The 18,744-nt window shown below is 37.9% G+C and overlaps 1 protein-coding gene across 2 annotated transcripts in view; it reads left to right on the top strand.

The window, feature by feature from the left end:
* Positions 1-18,489, top strand: part of wdr62 (WD repeat domain 62) — a 51,142-nt gene extending 32,653 nt beyond the window's left edge. The window contains exons 21-32 of one of the 2 annotated variants that reach the window (XM_052109599.1): positions 3,256-3,317; positions 3,427-3,690; positions 3,844-3,998; positions 4,187-4,308; positions 4,930-5,049; positions 7,169-7,280; positions 7,444-7,546; positions 7,903-7,969; positions 8,940-9,020; positions 10,492-11,259; positions 15,504-15,598; positions 15,833-18,489. In XM_052109599.1, the coding sequence (XP_051965559.1) occupies positions 3,256-3,317; positions 3,427-3,690; positions 3,844-3,998; positions 4,187-4,308; positions 4,930-5,049; positions 7,169-7,280; positions 7,444-7,546; positions 7,903-7,969; positions 8,940-9,020; positions 10,492-11,259; positions 15,504-15,598; positions 15,833-16,090 (2,207 nt within the window). In that variant the 3' untranslated portion in view covers positions 16,091-18,489. The remainder of the gene's footprint in view (positions 1-3,255; positions 3,318-3,426; positions 3,691-3,843; positions 3,999-4,186; positions 4,309-4,929; positions 5,050-7,168; positions 7,281-7,443; positions 7,547-7,902; positions 7,970-8,939; positions 9,021-10,491; positions 11,260-15,503; positions 15,599-15,832) is intronic. The other variant, XM_052109600.1, reaches the window with a different exon arrangement.
* The last annotated feature ends 255 nt before the right edge of the window (positions 18,490-18,744 follow it).

Below are 18,744 nucleotides of genomic sequence, written 5' to 3'. Positions count from 1 at the left end.
ACTTTGTGGTGGAGTGCTTATGTTTCTTAATGCTTCTCTTCTTTCCTTGCTGCTTGTGTATGTTGCTCTCCATTTTTTACGCCTCTGACGCTGTGCTCTCTCACTTAGGTCACTAATTGTTTTTTTCTTTCCTGCCTCAACATTCCTTCTCCATCTCTGCTTCTCTCTCTCAAGGTACTGTGCCCTTTTTTCTGGGTCAGCATCTCTGCGTGCACGAAACTGCCTTTGCCTCTCTGCTGTTGATGTGGGTGCCATTTCTGACTAGGATGCCTGTTGAAGTTTAAGTGGAAATTTTACATCAAATATTTGATCTATAACAAAAATATGAGTTAAAATATGAGTTGGTAATAATATATTTACTGAAATTAAACATTTAAATTGAAATCATTGATTAAATTAAGTGAATAACTCAACCCCGTCACAAAGTTTACAACCCCGAAACAATGACATATGTGACGGGGTTGAGTGTGATGGGGTTGAGTTTTTTTGCTCAAAATGGCCACTGCTCTTAATGTGGTGTAGAAGAGTGGGCCACATGGCAGCCAATGAAATAAGTATATTTTAGATTTTTATGGATTAAAATTAAATTTTGAAAAGTCATCATTTTCCATCTTAATTGTATGTGATGGGGTTGAGTTGTTAAGCCTGACAGTACCCTCCTGACTATAATACACCTCAAAAAATGAATAAAAGTGTGATATCACTCACCTTCTTCTGCACCATGCTGTTGAAGAGAGCTGAATGATGCAACTTCCTGTGAATGATGTCACATATGGGTGGAGTCTAAATTATTATGGGCAGGAGAATGGTTGGCGTGACGGGGTTGAGTTCAGACTGAGGGACGTAACTTTATAAGTTGTTTTTTATCAAATATTTTGCATTTTTTTATTATTTTTCTTTTCAAAAGCAAAGAACACACATAAATACTTGCATTATTGCCAAAAATTATAGACACTGTGCACATTTTATTAATTATTTTCAAAGTACAAATTCAGCGAAGAACCTCAGGGACATGACAAAATGCTTGCTGTAAGACAGAAATAAAAAAAATTTTAATGATAAAAATTATTTAAATGCAATAATTATTTGTATTCATTATAAAGGAGATACCAAAGTATTGTGAAAAGCTTTTAACATTTAATTTTGGTGAACCACCACTTTCAAAAATCTAGGGGACTGAAATATTACCGAATCCCAGGAATGACCCCCATACTATATTCAGCTTCATCTGGTAAGAATTTTTCTTATAATACAATGAAAAAATAATACTCAAATTAATAATAATTTGTATTATTTTTATTAGGCTATTATTATGAATGGGCATATACAAGGCATATTTTATTTATAGAAACTATACATTAAATAGTTACATTTAAAAAATGGGTGCACTTCTGCTTTTAGCCCCACCCACATTCAGTTTCTGATTTCTATTGGATACAAGTGGCATAAAAGTACATCCCCTGTCTACTTAAATGGTAAAGACTGAAATCTCCTTAACACTTTGTCATGATTACAATCAAAGAACATATTTCAAATCTGTCATAAACTGTACTGCTCGGGTCATGCTAAAAAACCCTTCACGGCAAGATCTAGATCAGTGGTTCTCTAACTCTTTCAGACCGTGAGCGTGAGACCCCCCCCCCCCAATTGTGTAGGGTACATCCCTTTGTGGCACCCCTGAGAAAATTCATGACAAAACATTCTCCAACTTACAATTTTAAACCAAAAACGTATTAAATTATGTAATGCTGGAACATCAGTTCTGTTGGTTGATAGCCTTATTTCTCAGTTTGATTACAATTCTATATTTCATAAAATGGAAAAGATGGAAATGGAATTTTGAATGTACTTCGTTACAATGGTTGATGGGATGAATTTAATATTATGATTTAAAATTATGTAATTCTAAGCAAACATTTTAGAATTTGGATGCTTGGGGCCTCAGAAATCGTAAAGCCGCCCCTGCTTATGACTCCACTGGTTAAATCCATGTCTTCAGAAGCGATATAATAGGTGAGTGAGAAACAGATAAAAATGTAAGTCCTTTTTTACTCTAAATTGCCACTTTAACTTTTACTTTCAGAGGTGAAAGTGAAACTCAGCAGGTACCACAAGTGACTTTCAGATATAAAAGGGAAAGTGGAGGTTATTTTGGGTGGCATAAATAAATTCTTTTTTTTTTTTTTTTTTTTTTTGGCGATCTAGCATTTTTAAACTGGGTCATTGTCTATCCCACACAATTTAAGGATATTTAAAGGTACTTTCAGTAACTTTTTTTTTTTGTCATCTTGGACTTGGTGACACCTAGTGGTCATTCAAAATCAATAGTTTTTAGTTGCAGATGACACTGTAGAATTTCAGTTCAGTCAGCCATGATTTTTATTTATTTATTTATTTTTTTAAATCTAAGAGTGAGAGTGTCCAATAACATGGCAGTTGGTAAGATTAAGCCAGAAGAGTTCCATTTGGTGATGTGATTTTAACATGGCAGCCCTAATTAGGGGACCCTCGGTGATAAATCTGCGTTTGTAAGGTTACAGATACAGAGTCTTCATCGCATGTGTTTGTGCTCATGAATTTATACATTCTACAAAATTGCAATTCATGAGTTTAAAGAATTTAAAGCGTAAAACGTTTTGGAGAAAAAATATTCTGCACCTTTTGAAGGGGCCATGACCTGCCTTTTTTTATTATTATTATTTTAATGTTCCCTGAGGTTCACTTAATATTAGTAAAGTTTTTTTGCACAAAAATAGTCATATTTGTAAAACATAATCGTTTTCCACCCTCATTCTCTGGCAGAAACGGTCAGTTTTGGTGCTGCTTCTCCTTTAAGACTTGATCGTAAACACCCACTGTTTTGATTGGTTTTCTGCTCTTGACTGACATGCTCTCTCATTGCCATCTCACTACTCACACCTACTGGGTGGGGCTACAGAAGTGATAAAGTAGGTGATGTGTTATGGAGGCGGTCAGATGCAAATTTCTTCCATGCATGTGTGACATCACAATGTAGAGGATATAGAGAACGAGTCCTTTTCGCAGCTTGGTTTCAACAAATGCTCTTTTTTTTTTTCAGAGAGGAAGTTTTGAGCCCTGAAACTTATCGTTTGTTTTAATGGTGCACTGACCTCTTATATGTCAGAAGGATCAAGGAAAATTAGATTCCTCATGTCTTGACCTTTTAAGTTGGGTAATAAAATAGCTTAATGTATTGATTACTCAAAAATATGATTTGATTGAATTATGTTTTAGACTCTCTGGATGCTGTGGTGCTCCAAACCAATGGCAAGATGCCCATGTGGGTCCGCAGACTGGTACTTATCTTTAGTCAATATTGTCATACATTTGTGTGTGTGTGTGTGTGTGTGTGTGTGTTCTTGCCAACCTTCCACCTATGACAGATGAATTTCCTGGATGTTACAGGGTGGAGGATGCCAAAATGATGGAGGTGGCAGAGCTCAGTACCAGCCGCAGGGGCGCTGGGCAGTGCAGTCTGACCCATTAGCCATCCGTACAGTCTTGGAGATGAAGAGCATGCAGCTGCCCCTCTCTCACACCCCCAGCAGAGATATGGACGACGAAGAGTTTGAGGAAGACTCTCGCTTCCACCCGCAGAGTTTGGACAGCCTGCTGGTTGAAGACGTCGATGATGATGATGATGATCTAGAGGAGGATAAGATTTGCAGTGTAAGTTTTGTGTAGGCCCACATACCATCCATTCCTATAACTACATAATTGTGTTTCAATTTCAAACGATCCAGTGTCCTGCATAACAACTCTGTGTGTGTGTGTGTGTGTGTATAACTGTAAAGTCTGAAAGTAGATGTCTTTGTGCTGTAGGCCTCCAGAGATGGGTTTAGCTCTTCGCTCCAAGGAGCAGATTTTCTGCAACTCCCACAGGGAGAGGAGAATTTCGGTCCTGAACTCAGCTCACCAGAGAAGACTGGCTACATTTTGTACCCTGCAAACAGTACTGCCCTGTCCACTGGAGAAGGGTAAACCTCTTAGAACAACCAATTGAGTATTTGGCTCGGTTCATTCTCCATTTAAGAAATTAGTGCATTTACAAGTGTGAAGACAGCCATGTAATGTTCCCTAAATACTTTGTCAAGTTTACTCTGTGTGAAAAGTCCAGTTTGAACTGGATTTCATATGAAGTCTAAATCCCTTTTTCTTCATGCAGAGAGTTCGACGTTAAAGCTTTGTGTGAGGAGGCAGCTGGCGACCCTGAGGAAGAGGAGCTAAGCCCAGACAGCGCTTGTTCAGCCGAGAGCCCAGCCTCTCATAGCGATCAGCCTCATGACCGTGAGTTACATAACATGCTGAGTTCGAAGTGCTGTAGTCACAGGGATGAAACCAAGATATTATTAAAAGGAATAAAATTCATGCCATCCCAGATGTGCATAAGATGCATAATGGTATAAGATGTTCCTCCTGCAGAGCACAAATTAAGATTTGTGTGAGGAATATCTCTGCTTTGTTGGTCCATATAATGCACGTGGTGACATTTTAAACTCCCATAAAGCTCAAAGGCAGCATAAAAGTAATTCATAATTCTCCAGTGGTTTGATCCATGCCTTCTGAAGTGATCCAATCAGTTTTGGGTGAGTTTGGACCAAAATGTTACTGATCAGATCGCTTCATAATACATGGATTAAACCACTGGAGACTTTATGTGCTTTTATGGAGTTTCAAATTTTGGTCACCACATGCATTGTATGGAACAACAGAGCTGAGATATTCTTCTAATAATCGTTTGTGTTCTGCAGGAGGAGGGGACAGCATGAGAATGATCAAATGTTTGTTTGTTTTTTTTGGGTGAACTATTCCTTTTTATGGTAGTAAAACATGCCAGAAGTGGCTTATACCTAAAAGAGTTGGGAGTTCTTTTAAAAGTCCACCTGCTGATTATGGTTGTTTCTATAGAGGACACAGACTCACTGAGTCAGGTGAGCTCAACAGGAAGCTCAGGTGTTGAAGAGGATGAAGAAGAATCTGGAACGCTGCTTCGCCAACACTTCGACACTCTGGGTGTGGCCACTAATGGTATAAGATGTTTGCAACTTTATCTCTTACTGGTCTGAGATGTTATTCTATGTGTTAAAGGAATAGTTTAAACGAAATCGAAAGTTGCCATTATTTGCTTGTTTACAGAGTCTAGGGCTACCACAGAGACGGGTTGATTTTCTGATGACATCTATTTCAGTGATATCTCATAAGTTGTAGGGACGTTTTATTCATGGTTTTCCATAAATTCTTCCCTTCAAGATCAACTAGAGCACTGGAGCACTACGGAATAGACTGAATGCAGGTTTCACTAGGTGTTTTCAAAGTTTAACTTTTAACAGGATACATTGTCTTAAAAATGCAGTGCTTGGTGCAAGGCACAATGTAATGGTCAAGACATCCATTCCGAGCATTTTTGAATGGAAAAACAGAGAAAATGGCACAGATGACTCCTGTGTGAACGACCCTTTAAGCATACTGCCACAGAAAACTGGTTCCATCCAGTGTCTTTTATAATACTATACTTTTTTTTTTGTTTTCGTTTCTTAATGCATTAACGCACTCAGTTTCTTTTTAACCGAAAAAAATTAGATTAATTTGGATTAAATGTTTTAATTGATTGACAGCCCTAATTTGTTTTTGTCCTTTTTGGAGCTTGACATCCGTAATTACTGTAAGTCTCTCCTTTAGTGTTTCATTCAAGAAGAATAACAGCATATGGATTTGGAACTTCAACCAAAAATAAAAATGCTCTTTATTGAACTGTTGTGTTACGGGCTTTAACAAATGTGTTATGCTTGGGATACCAATATTATGTAGTGATCGACCGATATTTATTTGTATTGTTTTGTAAAGGCTGATGCAGATATTCAAAGAGCAGGGTAGCTGATATTATTCTGATATATTACAAAAATGTATACGGTAATAAAATGTTCTCAAATTTGTTAAAAGTGAATTATTTGAAAGTGAATTCATTCTCTCAACATTTACTCTCAAACCATCCCAGAGGTATTTGACTTCTGCTGTATACAAAGAGAGGTGTGTGTGTGTCCGTCCGTCCATCCAAGTGAATGGTGGCCAGAACTTTGAAGCACAAAGGCAGCATAAAAGACTCCAATGGTTAAATCCATGTCTTCGAAGCGATGTAATTGGTGTAGTTGAGAAGCAGATCAGTATTTGTTATTTTTTACTAGCAATCTCCGCTCTCACATTCTTTTGTTTTTGGTGATTCACATTCTTCATGCATATTGCCACCTACTGGGCATGGAGGAGATTTATAGTAAAAAAGGACTTACATTTTTCTCACTCACACCTATCATATCTCTTCTGAAGATATGGATTTAACCACTGGAGTTGTCTGGATTACTTTTATGCTGGCTTTGTGCTTTTTGGAGCTTCAAAGTTTTGTTCACCCTTCAATTGCATTGCTAGAACCTACATAGTAGAAATTCTTCGTTTGTGTTCTGCAGAACAAAAGTCATGCATCTGGAATAGCATGAGGGTGAGTAAATGATGGGAGAATTTTCATTTTTGGGTTAACTATCAGATATTAAAAAAAATGGTCTGTGACTTACATTGGTTTACACTGGCACCTAGTGGCCTGGATGCTGCATGGTTCAGTTACCAATTCCTCTGTAGAAATTCACTATGCAAAGTAAAACAGGATTAATTTAATCCGTGAATGTGTTTAAAAACAGGGCAGTTATTGAGCTTAAGCAAGTGGTATTCAGCTGGTCATGTGATGCAAACATGGCTGCCCCCATGAGGTGCCCCTGCCCCATGTAGATTAAAAGAGCTTTCATAAGGTTAAGCTGAAATGACTCTCACATGAGTGGTCATGATTTTATACATACATTTAAAAATTACTAGTAATTTCTTTTAAAACTTTTTAAATGAGGAAACTATTACTGAGTGAACATTTAACTTGTATGTAGCATTACATTTATTCAAAACTTCACACAAAAGTTTTAACCTTGTCAAATAATTAAGAGTTTTGGCCGATTTATCGGCTTTTGCCATTTTATGTTAATCCACTTGTATTTTGCTTAACCAAGTTATAGGCATTTTAGTGTACGACTGCTGCCACTAACACAGTGCTGAAATTGTGAAATCATTGTTACTTGTTATTTGATCTAATCTGCTTTGATAACTCTTTTAGAAAAGTTCATCAATGACCTGAGCAGCCTGCAGCCCAATACAGAGTGTAATTTCCTCAATCCACGTCTTAGTATCTCCACACGCTTCCTCTCGCGATTTCAGAGCCGCTTCCGGTAAGTTAACATCAGTGTCTGTCCCATACAATTTAATAGAGAAATATGTTTTGAGAGATTACGGTTTGCCTGACATCTCTCACAGTCCCAGTACATTCCACAGCTAGTTCTAAGATGTAGTGTAGACTTAATTGTGATTTTACATTTGTATTTGCCATTTCAGCACTACAGGGACTGGTAGCAGTGTTGTTTGCCGGCCTGCAGCCTGCCTTCCCAGTATACCAGATGAATCTAGTGATAGCAGTCAAATCCTGGACAGCATGATGGTATGACGCATGCACAGTATAATAACCATGACACTTTTTCAGTTTTGCAGTCTGGTTTCATTTGTTTGCTCGACTACGAATCACATTTGCCTAAATTCCACTATTGTGAAAGTCCAACACATTCATTCTTTATTGGCGGATGCGTGGTGTCTTCATTTAGATCAGGATTCCTCTCTAGCTGTCTTAAATAATTTAGGAGCCAAGACCAAGTCTTAACACTTATGGATCTTTATGCATGACACTCATTCTTAATTCTAAGAATAAGAGCCAAATGACATCATACAAGATAAGTTTAAGAAAGCAAAAAAACATATTTTATTGCCTGTTTATATTTCTCCTATCATCTTGCTTTTCAGGATAAATCCAAGCTTCTTCCAAATAATGGCGACACCAATGAAAGCATTAAGGAAGAGAACAAGAGCGGTATGTGCACATTTACCATTGTCTTTATTTTTCCCCATGACTTACAGACTATATTTCTCATCTTTTTTTTAAATGTCTAGCTGGAAAACGGACAATATTTTCCTGTTTTATTTATATTTTTTGTTTTTTTTGTTACCTATACTTACTAACGTATAATGCTAAATTTGATGTTTCTGTAGTCTTAAAGGGATAGTTCACCCAAATATGAACATTCTCATCAATTACTCTAGCCTAGTCTATCCTAGACATCCTAGATGTCTGACTTCTGCTGAATACAAATAAATATTTTAAGAATATTTCAGCTCTGTAGGTCCATAAAATACAAGTGAATAGTGACCAAATCTTTGAAGCTCCTAAAAGCATGTAATGGCACCATAAAAGTAAGACTCAAGTGGTTTAATCCATGTCTTCAGAAGCAATATAATGGGTTTTGGATGAGAACAGACAAAATATAACTCCTTTTTCACTGTACATCTTGCCATTGCAGTCTCTAGGCATGAACATGCTTGATTTCAAACCCAATTACACTTCCTGGTGCTTGACACATTTGCAGAAATCTAGATGGTGCTTGAAATCATGATTCTAAGCAATCACAATTGATGTCAAGATTTATAGTGAAATAGGAATTATATTTTGATCTCATCCTTAATTGATTAGATCACTTCAGAAGACATTAATTTAACCACTGGAGTCGTATTGATTACTTTCATGCTGCCTTCAGGCTTTTCTTAGCATCAAAGTTTTGTTCACCATTCGCTTACATTGTATGGACCTACAGAGCTAAAATATTCTTTTATTCTCATCTGTGTTCAGCAGAAGAAAGTCAGACACTCTGGGATGGCATGAGGGTACAGCAGCATCATTTTAAAGTAGATTTGCTTATTTTTCTTTTCTTAGTGTTTTATAAGGTAGTGGAATAATGGCAATATTTGAGTCATTTAATATAATTTGTTGAAATCTCATCCTCCAGTTAACAAGAAACGTTCCTCAATGCCTGGTCGGAAATCTTGCAACAGCTTAACTATGTTACGCTGGAAAAACGCTTTGGGAGGTCTGTGAGTGTGTGCTGGGTTGGTTTTACTGTCTGGGGTCCCACAGCCACAAAGTGATTTCACATTTGGATTTGATATCATTGGGATACTTGGTGTTTTCATACCCGTTTTATTTTCTTATTTTACTCTGTAAACCTTGTGGTTCCTATTTCTGGGCTGTCCTTTGAGATTGAGGTTTAAACTGCCAAATTAAAGTAAAAAAAGAAAATGTAATTTTGTCTTGTATTAGAGGAATGTTCCAGGTTCAGTAGAAGCCCCTGTCAACAGCATTTGTGGCATAATTTGTAAAAATGTATACTGACTTGTCCCTCCTTTTCTTTGAAAAATCAACCTTACAATGGAGGAGAATTGGGCCAATCCGTAAACATTAAAATACTTTAAACATTAAAGTATAGCCACAAGACAAACTATATGCATGTTGACATGGTTTTAGTGTGATCGAAAAGTTTAGTAAACAATTTTGTATAAAGTTATATCCAATTTTTAAAAATGTGTTGCCATGACGACAATGCAGAACCGTAGTCCTCTGCAAAAACAACTATTTAAACTTCTTTACAGCTCAAATAATAAACCTATTTCTTCTGAATAATTCATTTGTGTTTTAAAAAAAAAAATACAAGCTTTGTTTCTGCTTTTAATCCCTATGGAATGCTGACCCAGTTTACTTCCATTATAAGTGTGTAGCTGTTACCTCACTTTTCTTTGGTTTAACACAAATGCTGTTTATAGAGCTTAAAGGGATGGTTCATGAAATAACATTTTCTGATGTCATTTATTCACTCGTGTTTTTTTTATACCCATTGAAGACTTTTTCAATGGAACACAAAAGTAGATGTTAGCCAGAACATTAGTCTCATTCACCATTCACTTTCATTGTGTAGAAATGTGTAATGAAAGTGAATGAAAATGACTGTCTACATTAATCCTAAATCTGCATTTTTGTTTTTGAAACGCTCTGTCCACACTGCCATTTTCAAGAATTTTGCAAAAGTTGCTTGTCCACACTGAAACGCATGAAAACGCTTAAATCCCCTTACTGAATGTTGTACAAAGTAACATTTATATTTAACAATGCTATTAAAGCATAACAGCACCGCTATATCTCTGGGCGCCATCTTGATTGTTTTGGTTGAATGGATCACATGACAAGACATAAGTCATCGTTTTCAGAAATACCTGTTATCCCAGTCCACACTACAACACAAAGACACAGTTTTCAAATGAATCAACATGGGAGAGAGTTTTCAAAAAGCTCTGATTTCGCTTAAAGCGCCTTCGTAGTGTGGACGGGAAAGACCAAAAAATTTGGAGAGATGCGTTTTCAAACAAAAACGTATTAGTGTGGATGTGGCCTAACATACTGCTTAACATCTGCTTTTGGTGGGGGGGGGGTGTTGGACTATTCCTTTAATTTCTTTATAACTTGTAAAAATCTATTTAAAGCTTTATGCAAGGTTTTATTTTTTTTAGAAATCACAAACAAGACCCTTCAATCTAAAGGCTCTAATGCTGTCAGCACTACAAGCACCCTCACCACCAGATCAGTCAGCAACTCAAGTGATGCATCTGTTGCACGTTCCCGCCAAAGCTACATGGGCCCCACCGCCAGCTCACGTGCCAAGATGTCACGAAGCAACTCTATGGAGAATTTAAATGTGTGTGCTCCCGAGGAGACCCATCTTGTGAAAGAGACTGATCAAGACACCCAATCCTCAACTCTGGAGCCCAGTGTAGAGCAATGTAAAGAGAATATGCCCCCAAATTCATCCAGCGCTCTTTCTTCGGGACAGTCCCATCCAACGCCATCGTTCTGTCCTGCCCTGGGTAACCACAGTGCCCGGGCAGCTCTTCGATTGGATCTCATTAGCCCCGATCATGCCAGACTTTCACCTGTGTCACTCAAGAGTCATCTTGGAAAAGTTGAACGTGCCGAGTCGCCCCGTCGCCAGGCTTTGGTGACGCCCACAGAAATGCGATCACTGGGGAAAGAGTGCCGGAAGCAGATCAGTACTATTGAGCAGAGTTTGACTCCTAAGACCACGAGCAGGTTCTCATCTGGATGTGAAATGTTTGCTGGGAACCAAAGTGTGCCAGAATCCATTCAAACCACAGTTGAAGGCAACCAGTTTTCAGGGCCACGTGAAAATGCACCGTCTTCAGGTCAGACTGCAATGACCGACTCTGTAACTCTGGACCGAAAGAATTCTACAGAAATGGACTCCACACAAGATGTTACAGGTACTGTGTATCGTACTTAGTAAAATGCTTTTTAAATAACAGTAATTTCATTAGGCTGTCAGTAGGGCTGAGAAACTACAAAAATAAATTATCATAAATATTATGAAAACATTATTTAGTTCAGGGAAGAAAGCTTTAAGACATTTGTGATCACCAGATTTTACACAAGGGTGTGCAATGAATAAATAATCTAATCTCTCACACTCACACACCAGTCCTTCGGATGAGATGTTAAATCGAGGTCCTGACTCTCTGTGGTCATTAAAAATTCCAGGGCACTACTCGTAAAGTAGGTGTGCAACCCTGGTGTCCTGGCCAAATTCCCCCCATTGGCCCTTCTCAACCATGGCCTCCTAATAAACCCCATCCATTAATTTGCTCTATAACTCTACTCTCTCCTCTCCACCAATAGCTGGGGTGTGGTGAGTGCACTATTGCTGCCGTTGCATCATCCAGGTGGATGCTGCACATTGGTGGTGGTTGAGATTTCTGTTCACTATGTAAAGTGTTTTGAGTGTAGTATCAGAAAAGTGCTATATAAATGTAACGTTTGTTTTATATTAAAATTGACTGATTCACATGGTAGAAAATACCTTTTTATAGGTCAGATGGAGCTCTAGAATGATGGAGCTGAGAGATGTAATGGGTGTAAGTGTTTATCAACCCTGCAGTAATGGCATTACAAAAAATACTTTATCTCAGCCCTTGTCAAATATACTGTATTATAACTTATGAGGAAGCACCACAACATAAAAGGTGGATTTGTTGATTATAAACAATAGTTCTATTGCATCGCACAGAGACACGGTACATTAATTCGCATGTCGAATTAATAGGTTTATAGATCTGTATCGTGTTAAGTTCAGTAAATTTGCGACTAAATGTGCTTCCTCACTGCGATCGCTAGCACTAAATTCAACAAGGATTCAATGAGCTGCTGCTCGAGAAAGGGACTCAGAAGAGATAATTGATACTGTAAGCCTGTTATAATATTATTGGTTTGATTTGTTCTTCCATGTGGTTTGGTTTACTGATTTTCAGCTACGTTTAAGTGAAAAAGTGTGAGGGGAAAAATCCCTGCATTATGAATGTGGAACATGCAGGTATGATTCAAATTGTGCGTAAAACTTGCAGTCCTGCTGTAATTTAATTTACAATTGGTGCTTTGGTAGAAAGAGATCTAATGTTTAGAAGCCCTATCTTTTATCTTAATTTTTTTTTAATTATTATTTAGTGAGGTGTTTTGTGTTTGGTAGTTTGGGGAACAGACACGGTCTCTAGATGATAGACTTTGTCTTTGTAGTTTATGTGTCCTGTGCAACGTCTCAAGGCAGCTAGCAGACGTTCGGATAAACCAGTTTGTCTGCTTCCTGACCTCTGCCCCATTTAGTCAAATACTATCATTATTAAGGCTATGAGCCAAATTACTAGATAGGAGAGCAACACCTTCCCTGTAGGGATGGAGTCAATCTCTCTTTAGCAGGTTAGGTCAACCCCAAAAACTCTTCCAGTTATCTATATATCGTATTCTATTCTCCAGACACCACTCAGACATCCAGCCATTCAGTGACCCTAATCTACGATAAACCTTGTCACCACGATGAGCAGGAAGGGGACCAGAGCATATTACAGTGTCTGACATCGTTTTTGCAAATTCACACACCTTTTTAACATTATATTTAGTGATCTCTTACTGGCAAAGCCGGACATCGTTAGTGCCGACGTGAATAACAATTTTAGAAAATATACGTTTAGCATTAGCCAGCACTTGTAAATTTGATTTGATGTCAGACGCTCTGGCACCTGAAATGCAATTAACAATAGTGGCTGAAGTCTTCATTTCAACGTGGAGTGTCAATAATGGAGTGGTGGTGGCGTAGTGGCTAAAGCACAGGGCTGTTAATCAGAAGGTCATTAGTTCGAACCCCACGGCCATAACCATTGTGTCCTTGAGCAAGGCACTTAACTCCAGTTTGCTCCAGGGGGATTGTCCCTGTAATAAGTGCACTGTAAGTCGCTTTGGATAAAAGCGTCTGCCAAATGCATAAATGTAAATGTAACGTTCCTTACAATAGAATCACCAATAACAAGGGCTTTTTCGACATGATTCTCAGTGGGTGCATCACTGAGTGGAGAGAATCGATTGGAAACCTTAACAGGAACAGGAGTGGTGTCTCTTTGCTGAGACGTCACCCAAATGCCCTGCTTCGGGGGCTCTACAGCCGGAAACTGTCACTTTCTCACTGTCCTCCACTAGCGTTCGGATGAGTGTCTCTAACTCATTAACCTTCTCTGTCAGCCTGATTAATTCCTCACATTTATCACATGTGAATCCCTCACTGCTGATGGAAGAGGCTTTTGTAAACACGTGACCTGCAATGCAGGAAGAAACAACACGAGTGGATGCCATGACTTACTGCAATTGAGCGGTTTGAGATTGTTGTGAATCCCTCATGCATTTTTTTGTTGTTGGTTGCTATTCAACCAACAGCTATTGTAATATTTTCATATTCTGGTTAAGTATTCCAAAAGAGGTTTACATACTCAACAGCTGTTGGGATACGCTCATATTTCTAAATTCTGGCTACGCCTTTATTCTGAAAGAGGTTTACAGGTATTCCCTTATTGTCATATTCTGGCTAAACCTTTATTCCAGTTGGTGCGTTGTCTAAGCTATTAGTTGGACTAGTCAGTGTGAAGGATCCAATTTCTAATTAGACTGCATTATATGTCCATGTTACACATTTAGATGAGTTTCATAAGGACATATTGATGCAAAGCAATTTAACAGGGTAACTCATGGATATTCAACAAATAAGGAGGCTAAATAACTATAACCTCTTGTCTCACAAAACTATTAAAATAAGAAAAGTAAAAACATGAAAAGCTCCAATACAGAGTGGCACAAAACCGCTAATGTGTTTCCCGGTAACTGAATGATGCGCTTCAATGGTCTTATGCAGCTGTGCATTAAATGACTAAATGTTGAGAATTAAAGAGACTAAAAGTCTCAGAGAAAACATGTTAGTGCTGAACTCTGTACAAATATAACTTCCTATATTTATGTACCAATCATTGCATTGGCAGTAAGATACATTTTTTTATTTTTTTTAATATTAAATTCAACATTTATTTTCATCAGTGAGCTGAAATAAAATATTTAAATGAAATATAAAGATTAAATAATTTCTTTATTTTTTTCCTTCACCGTACTCAAACGCTATTGTAATATGTCCCATGTTTTCATATTCTGGTTAAGCCTTTATTACAAAAGAGGTTTACCTACTCCACAGCTATTGGAATATTCCTGTATTCATGTAATCAGCGGCATTACGATTAATCAGAAACAATAATGTTCTTTTCTATAAACACTGGAGATGCTTGTGTCATTTACACTCACCAAGCTCTGTGTTAGGAACGCTATGGCCCAGATTATGTGCCCGACGTGATGATCTGCTGTTGTAGTCCATCTGCCTTGATGTTTTGATGCGTGCATTCTGTGATGCTATTTTGCTCACTACAATTGTGCAGAGGGCTAATGCATTTCCAAAGCCTTTCTGTCAGCTCGAACCAGTCTGGTCATTCTCCACTGACCTCTCTCATCAACAAGGTGCTTCTGTCTGCAGAACTGCTGCTCACTGGATGTTTTTTATTTTTGGCACCATTCTGAGTAAACTAGAGACTGTTGTGCCTGAATATCCCAGAAGATCAGCAGTTACTGAAATACTCAAACCAGCCCATCTGGTACCAACAATCATGCCACGGTCGAAATCACAATAACTGTTTTTGGTTCTGGTCTCCTTAAGATGTAATGTAAACTCTACCTAAACGAGCAATCCAAATGTAGAACAATATAATTTTTAGTGTTCGATGAAGTAAAAATGTGTTCAGGATCAACTTGTGCAGTTGATTGCTATCATAACTTGGAAGTTGTTGATGCTATCAACAATTCTTTTTTTTTTTTGTGCCATCGCTTCCTGTCATCTACCCACTCCTTAAACTGTGACTGGTGAGGCACTGTCAAAAGATGGTCAGTGGAGCCATGATTTGTTTTTTGGCAGTTTTAATATGCTAACATTCACATTATCTGCTAAAAACATTGCTGGCTTCATATCTGTGAATCTTATTCATATTTCTACTTAAGTTTCCCAATCAGGTTTACCGGTTTATACAACTCATGCATTTTTATTTAATTCCCATATTACTCCTAATTGATGTTTTTTTTTCATGTGTGTCTCTTTCAGGTTTGTCTGCAGAGACATTGAGCATCCAGATGTGTAAGGAGATGGTGAATGAACTGTGGCACACAATCCATAAAGCAACTAGCTTTTATAGCAAGGTAATCCTCTAAACCTGTCAGCATTTTAACTTTATTTATACAGTTTATAAGGAGACTACACTGGTCTTTCAACCTTGCGTATATTTTACACTGCATAGTTGGCTATATGTGGTCATTCACTGCTGAAAGAAAACGTGAGATGATCATTCTCTATGATGGCGTGGTATGTATATATTAGAAATGATGCTGCTTTTGGCATTGAGACATTAAATGGAATCACTTTCTTCTCCGTAGCTGTGCTCCATCCCGGAGTTGTCCGAGCAGCAGGAGCAGATGAAGAGCATTTTGCAGGATACGTTTGTGGGCGTACAGAGTGATTTAAACGTCCTCTGTCCTCAGACTTGCCCCTCCACCCAGAGTGCCCGGCCCGTCCCAGAGGACTCGCCTGGCCGCCAGCTGAGGGATGACCGGACCGTGGCCCTTCTGGAAAAATACTCGGAGATGCTCTTGCTGCGGATGACGGAAAAAGGAGCAGAGGCTGCACTTGAGTGACCGCTCATTGGATCTTGTTTGGTTTTAAACCATCCTAATTGTACAGCTATTGCGTTGTCACAATTGTATCGGCCAAAATTAACTTTTAAAGGCATAGATGCACCTTTTAAACCTTAATGTCTTACATTGGTGTTAAGTTTTTTGCTAATAATAAATATGCAAATGCATATTTGGATTATTGGACATTTATTTGGACATTTGTAAACCGGTCTGGCTAATTGTTTGTTGTTTGTCTTTAACTTTTTTTTTTATACGATCAGGGTTTTTCCTTTTTTCTGTCTTTGTACACTACATTTCAATACTTGAGTGTATTTGGTTACATACACTTAGAAGATTTTAAAAACCGTATCAAGGCAAACTCTTCAGGACATCGTTTCCCCCTCTAAATTATCTTTCATTTCTGTGATATTTCATGTACACTTTTGAAACAGTATTACTTTTGGAATATGAAAAGTTCAATTATATATGTGTAATGAGTTTTGTGTTCAAAGTTGAGCTTTTTTAGTTTTACATCATTTCACAACCACGCAGACCACGAGGTGTTGCATTGTCATGTTGACTGTTCCTCAAAATAGCGATGTATAGACATTTTTGCAAGTGTCAGGCTGTGACTCACTATTTGCAAGCCACTGGTGTGCTATTTATGCTATGTTGTGCGTTTTTTTTTTCTCTCCCCACTTGAAAATGTATAGTTTTTAGGAAGACTGTGTAAATGTTTTAATCTGCTATTTGCTTTTGCATTTTAATATTAAACATTAAAATATTATTTCTTTTGATTTTGTAATACAATCAAGAAAAGGTTCACAATTTCACTTTTTTTTGTTTTGGACAGTAAGTGGAAATTCTGAATTCATTTCACAACTTTTAAGTTACTACAATATGGCATGAGGGTGAGTTTTAGAGAGAGAGAATTATTCCTGTAATTGGCTACAATTTCATGTTATGCTTCCACTAGACTTGCAAACTATTCAGGTGGGATATCTAACACATAGTTGCATGTAATGTACTGTACGCATCATGGACGTTGGAATTTAATGTATTAACCAATATTTTTCTTAACTAGACTAATTGACATTTAGCCCTCGCACATATGCGAATGAGAAACTGTCACTGAACAGACAGTGAACCACAGTTTTAGTGGTAAACACGTCAGTTATGCACAAATGCACGAGTTGTCATTGCCGAATAGCGATAAATGAGAAACCCAGATTTAGGAGAGTGTTCGCGTTTTTTTGCAGCTGTAGGCCCTAATGGGGCCGTTCACACCGAACGAGCAAAAAAGCTAGACAGCAACGAACGCAGGTGTCTCAAGTTTAACAGTTCATATAGATTTGACTGCACTGGGTGGCAAGTGACACTAGCAAATAACTTTCCTAAGCACACAAGTTATCCGCCTGCAAGGGACGCTTCGCGCCTCAGGAAGCGGAATCCCACTTGAGGTGCGTTCAAATCCAAGACGCTTTTTTTGTCTAATTGAAAATAAATGTATAGTAAAAGTATAATTTAAGTGAATTAATTTAAAGGATTGTTTTGTGACATACAAATCGAATTGTGTCTATAAAATAATTAAAAATTATCCGTAAAGAGTAACCATAATCGACTATGATATGTCTATTCTGACCAGCGCTGAGAAACGTTAGTTACCACGTGAAAGCAAGGTAGGCTATGCTGCGGTGGTCTGCACAATTATTTCAAAATTAATAATGCTACTTTAAGTATTATTACTCTTAAGAAACTTTAATATGTACTGAGATGAAAATTGAACATTAGAACTTATAAAAATAGTTGTATTATTTCTAATCCAATCGCAGACAACGTCCGGGTCTAGCCAATCCACGCCCATTTTAAATTCAGTTTTTTTCATGCAATAGCCCTTTCCACTCATTTAATATCTTTGTTTGAGATTTTATCACAGATTTGTCATGTTTACTCATCAGCTGCAGCAGCAGGCGTGTCTTTCCATGTGTTAACAGCCACTGAAGTATGGAAAGCCATTCAGTTAAATAATATGTGACTTCTTACACATAGACAACACGTTGACAACACGACGTGTCGTGTCTCAGCATGCACAGCTGCACCACAACTCACTTTGTGCTGCTTTCCTGTGCACTTCATTGTGAAATAATGCTTCTCAACAACTTCTCTGGGTGATGTAATGTGTAATAATGAAGGCCTCTTTTAAACTTCTTTTGTTGGGTAGCTGCAGCTGCTCATTGTTCTAAAGATGTTCTAAAGGAATGTGTTTCTTGTCTCTACTCTCACGTTTCACATGTAGCTCAAACATGTATGTCACCCCCATATAAGGTAAATAACTTTTTCACTGGTGGGGGTCCAGTGGAATGTGGTTTTTGTGGACCATATAACAGAATGCTGAACAATAAACTTGGAAGAAGGATTTGATACCATTGGGTGTCTGTGTCATTTCTTTCTTCCCTCAGCTGAGCCGTATCGAGACTGGGATTGCAGATCAACAAAATAAATTAAATACATTGGATGACAAAATTATCTAACAGTTTGGGGGCTCGTCCGGGATATCTCCAGACAGGTAAGACTGATTTAAGTATCAGGTATTCCTGTCTGATGAGAGATTGAATAAAACGTATTTTAATTTGGCTCTATATTAACTCGTTAATAACTCTGCTCGGGGGCCCCTT

This window comes from Xyrauchen texanus, chromosome 38, assembly GCF_025860055.1.
Source record: "Xyrauchen texanus isolate HMW12.3.18 chromosome 38, RBS_HiC_50CHRs, whole genome shotgun sequence".
NCBI lineage: Eukaryota > Metazoa > Chordata > Actinopteri > Cypriniformes > Catostomidae > Xyrauchen > Xyrauchen texanus.
This window is presented reverse-complemented; position numbering and strand designations above follow the sequence as displayed.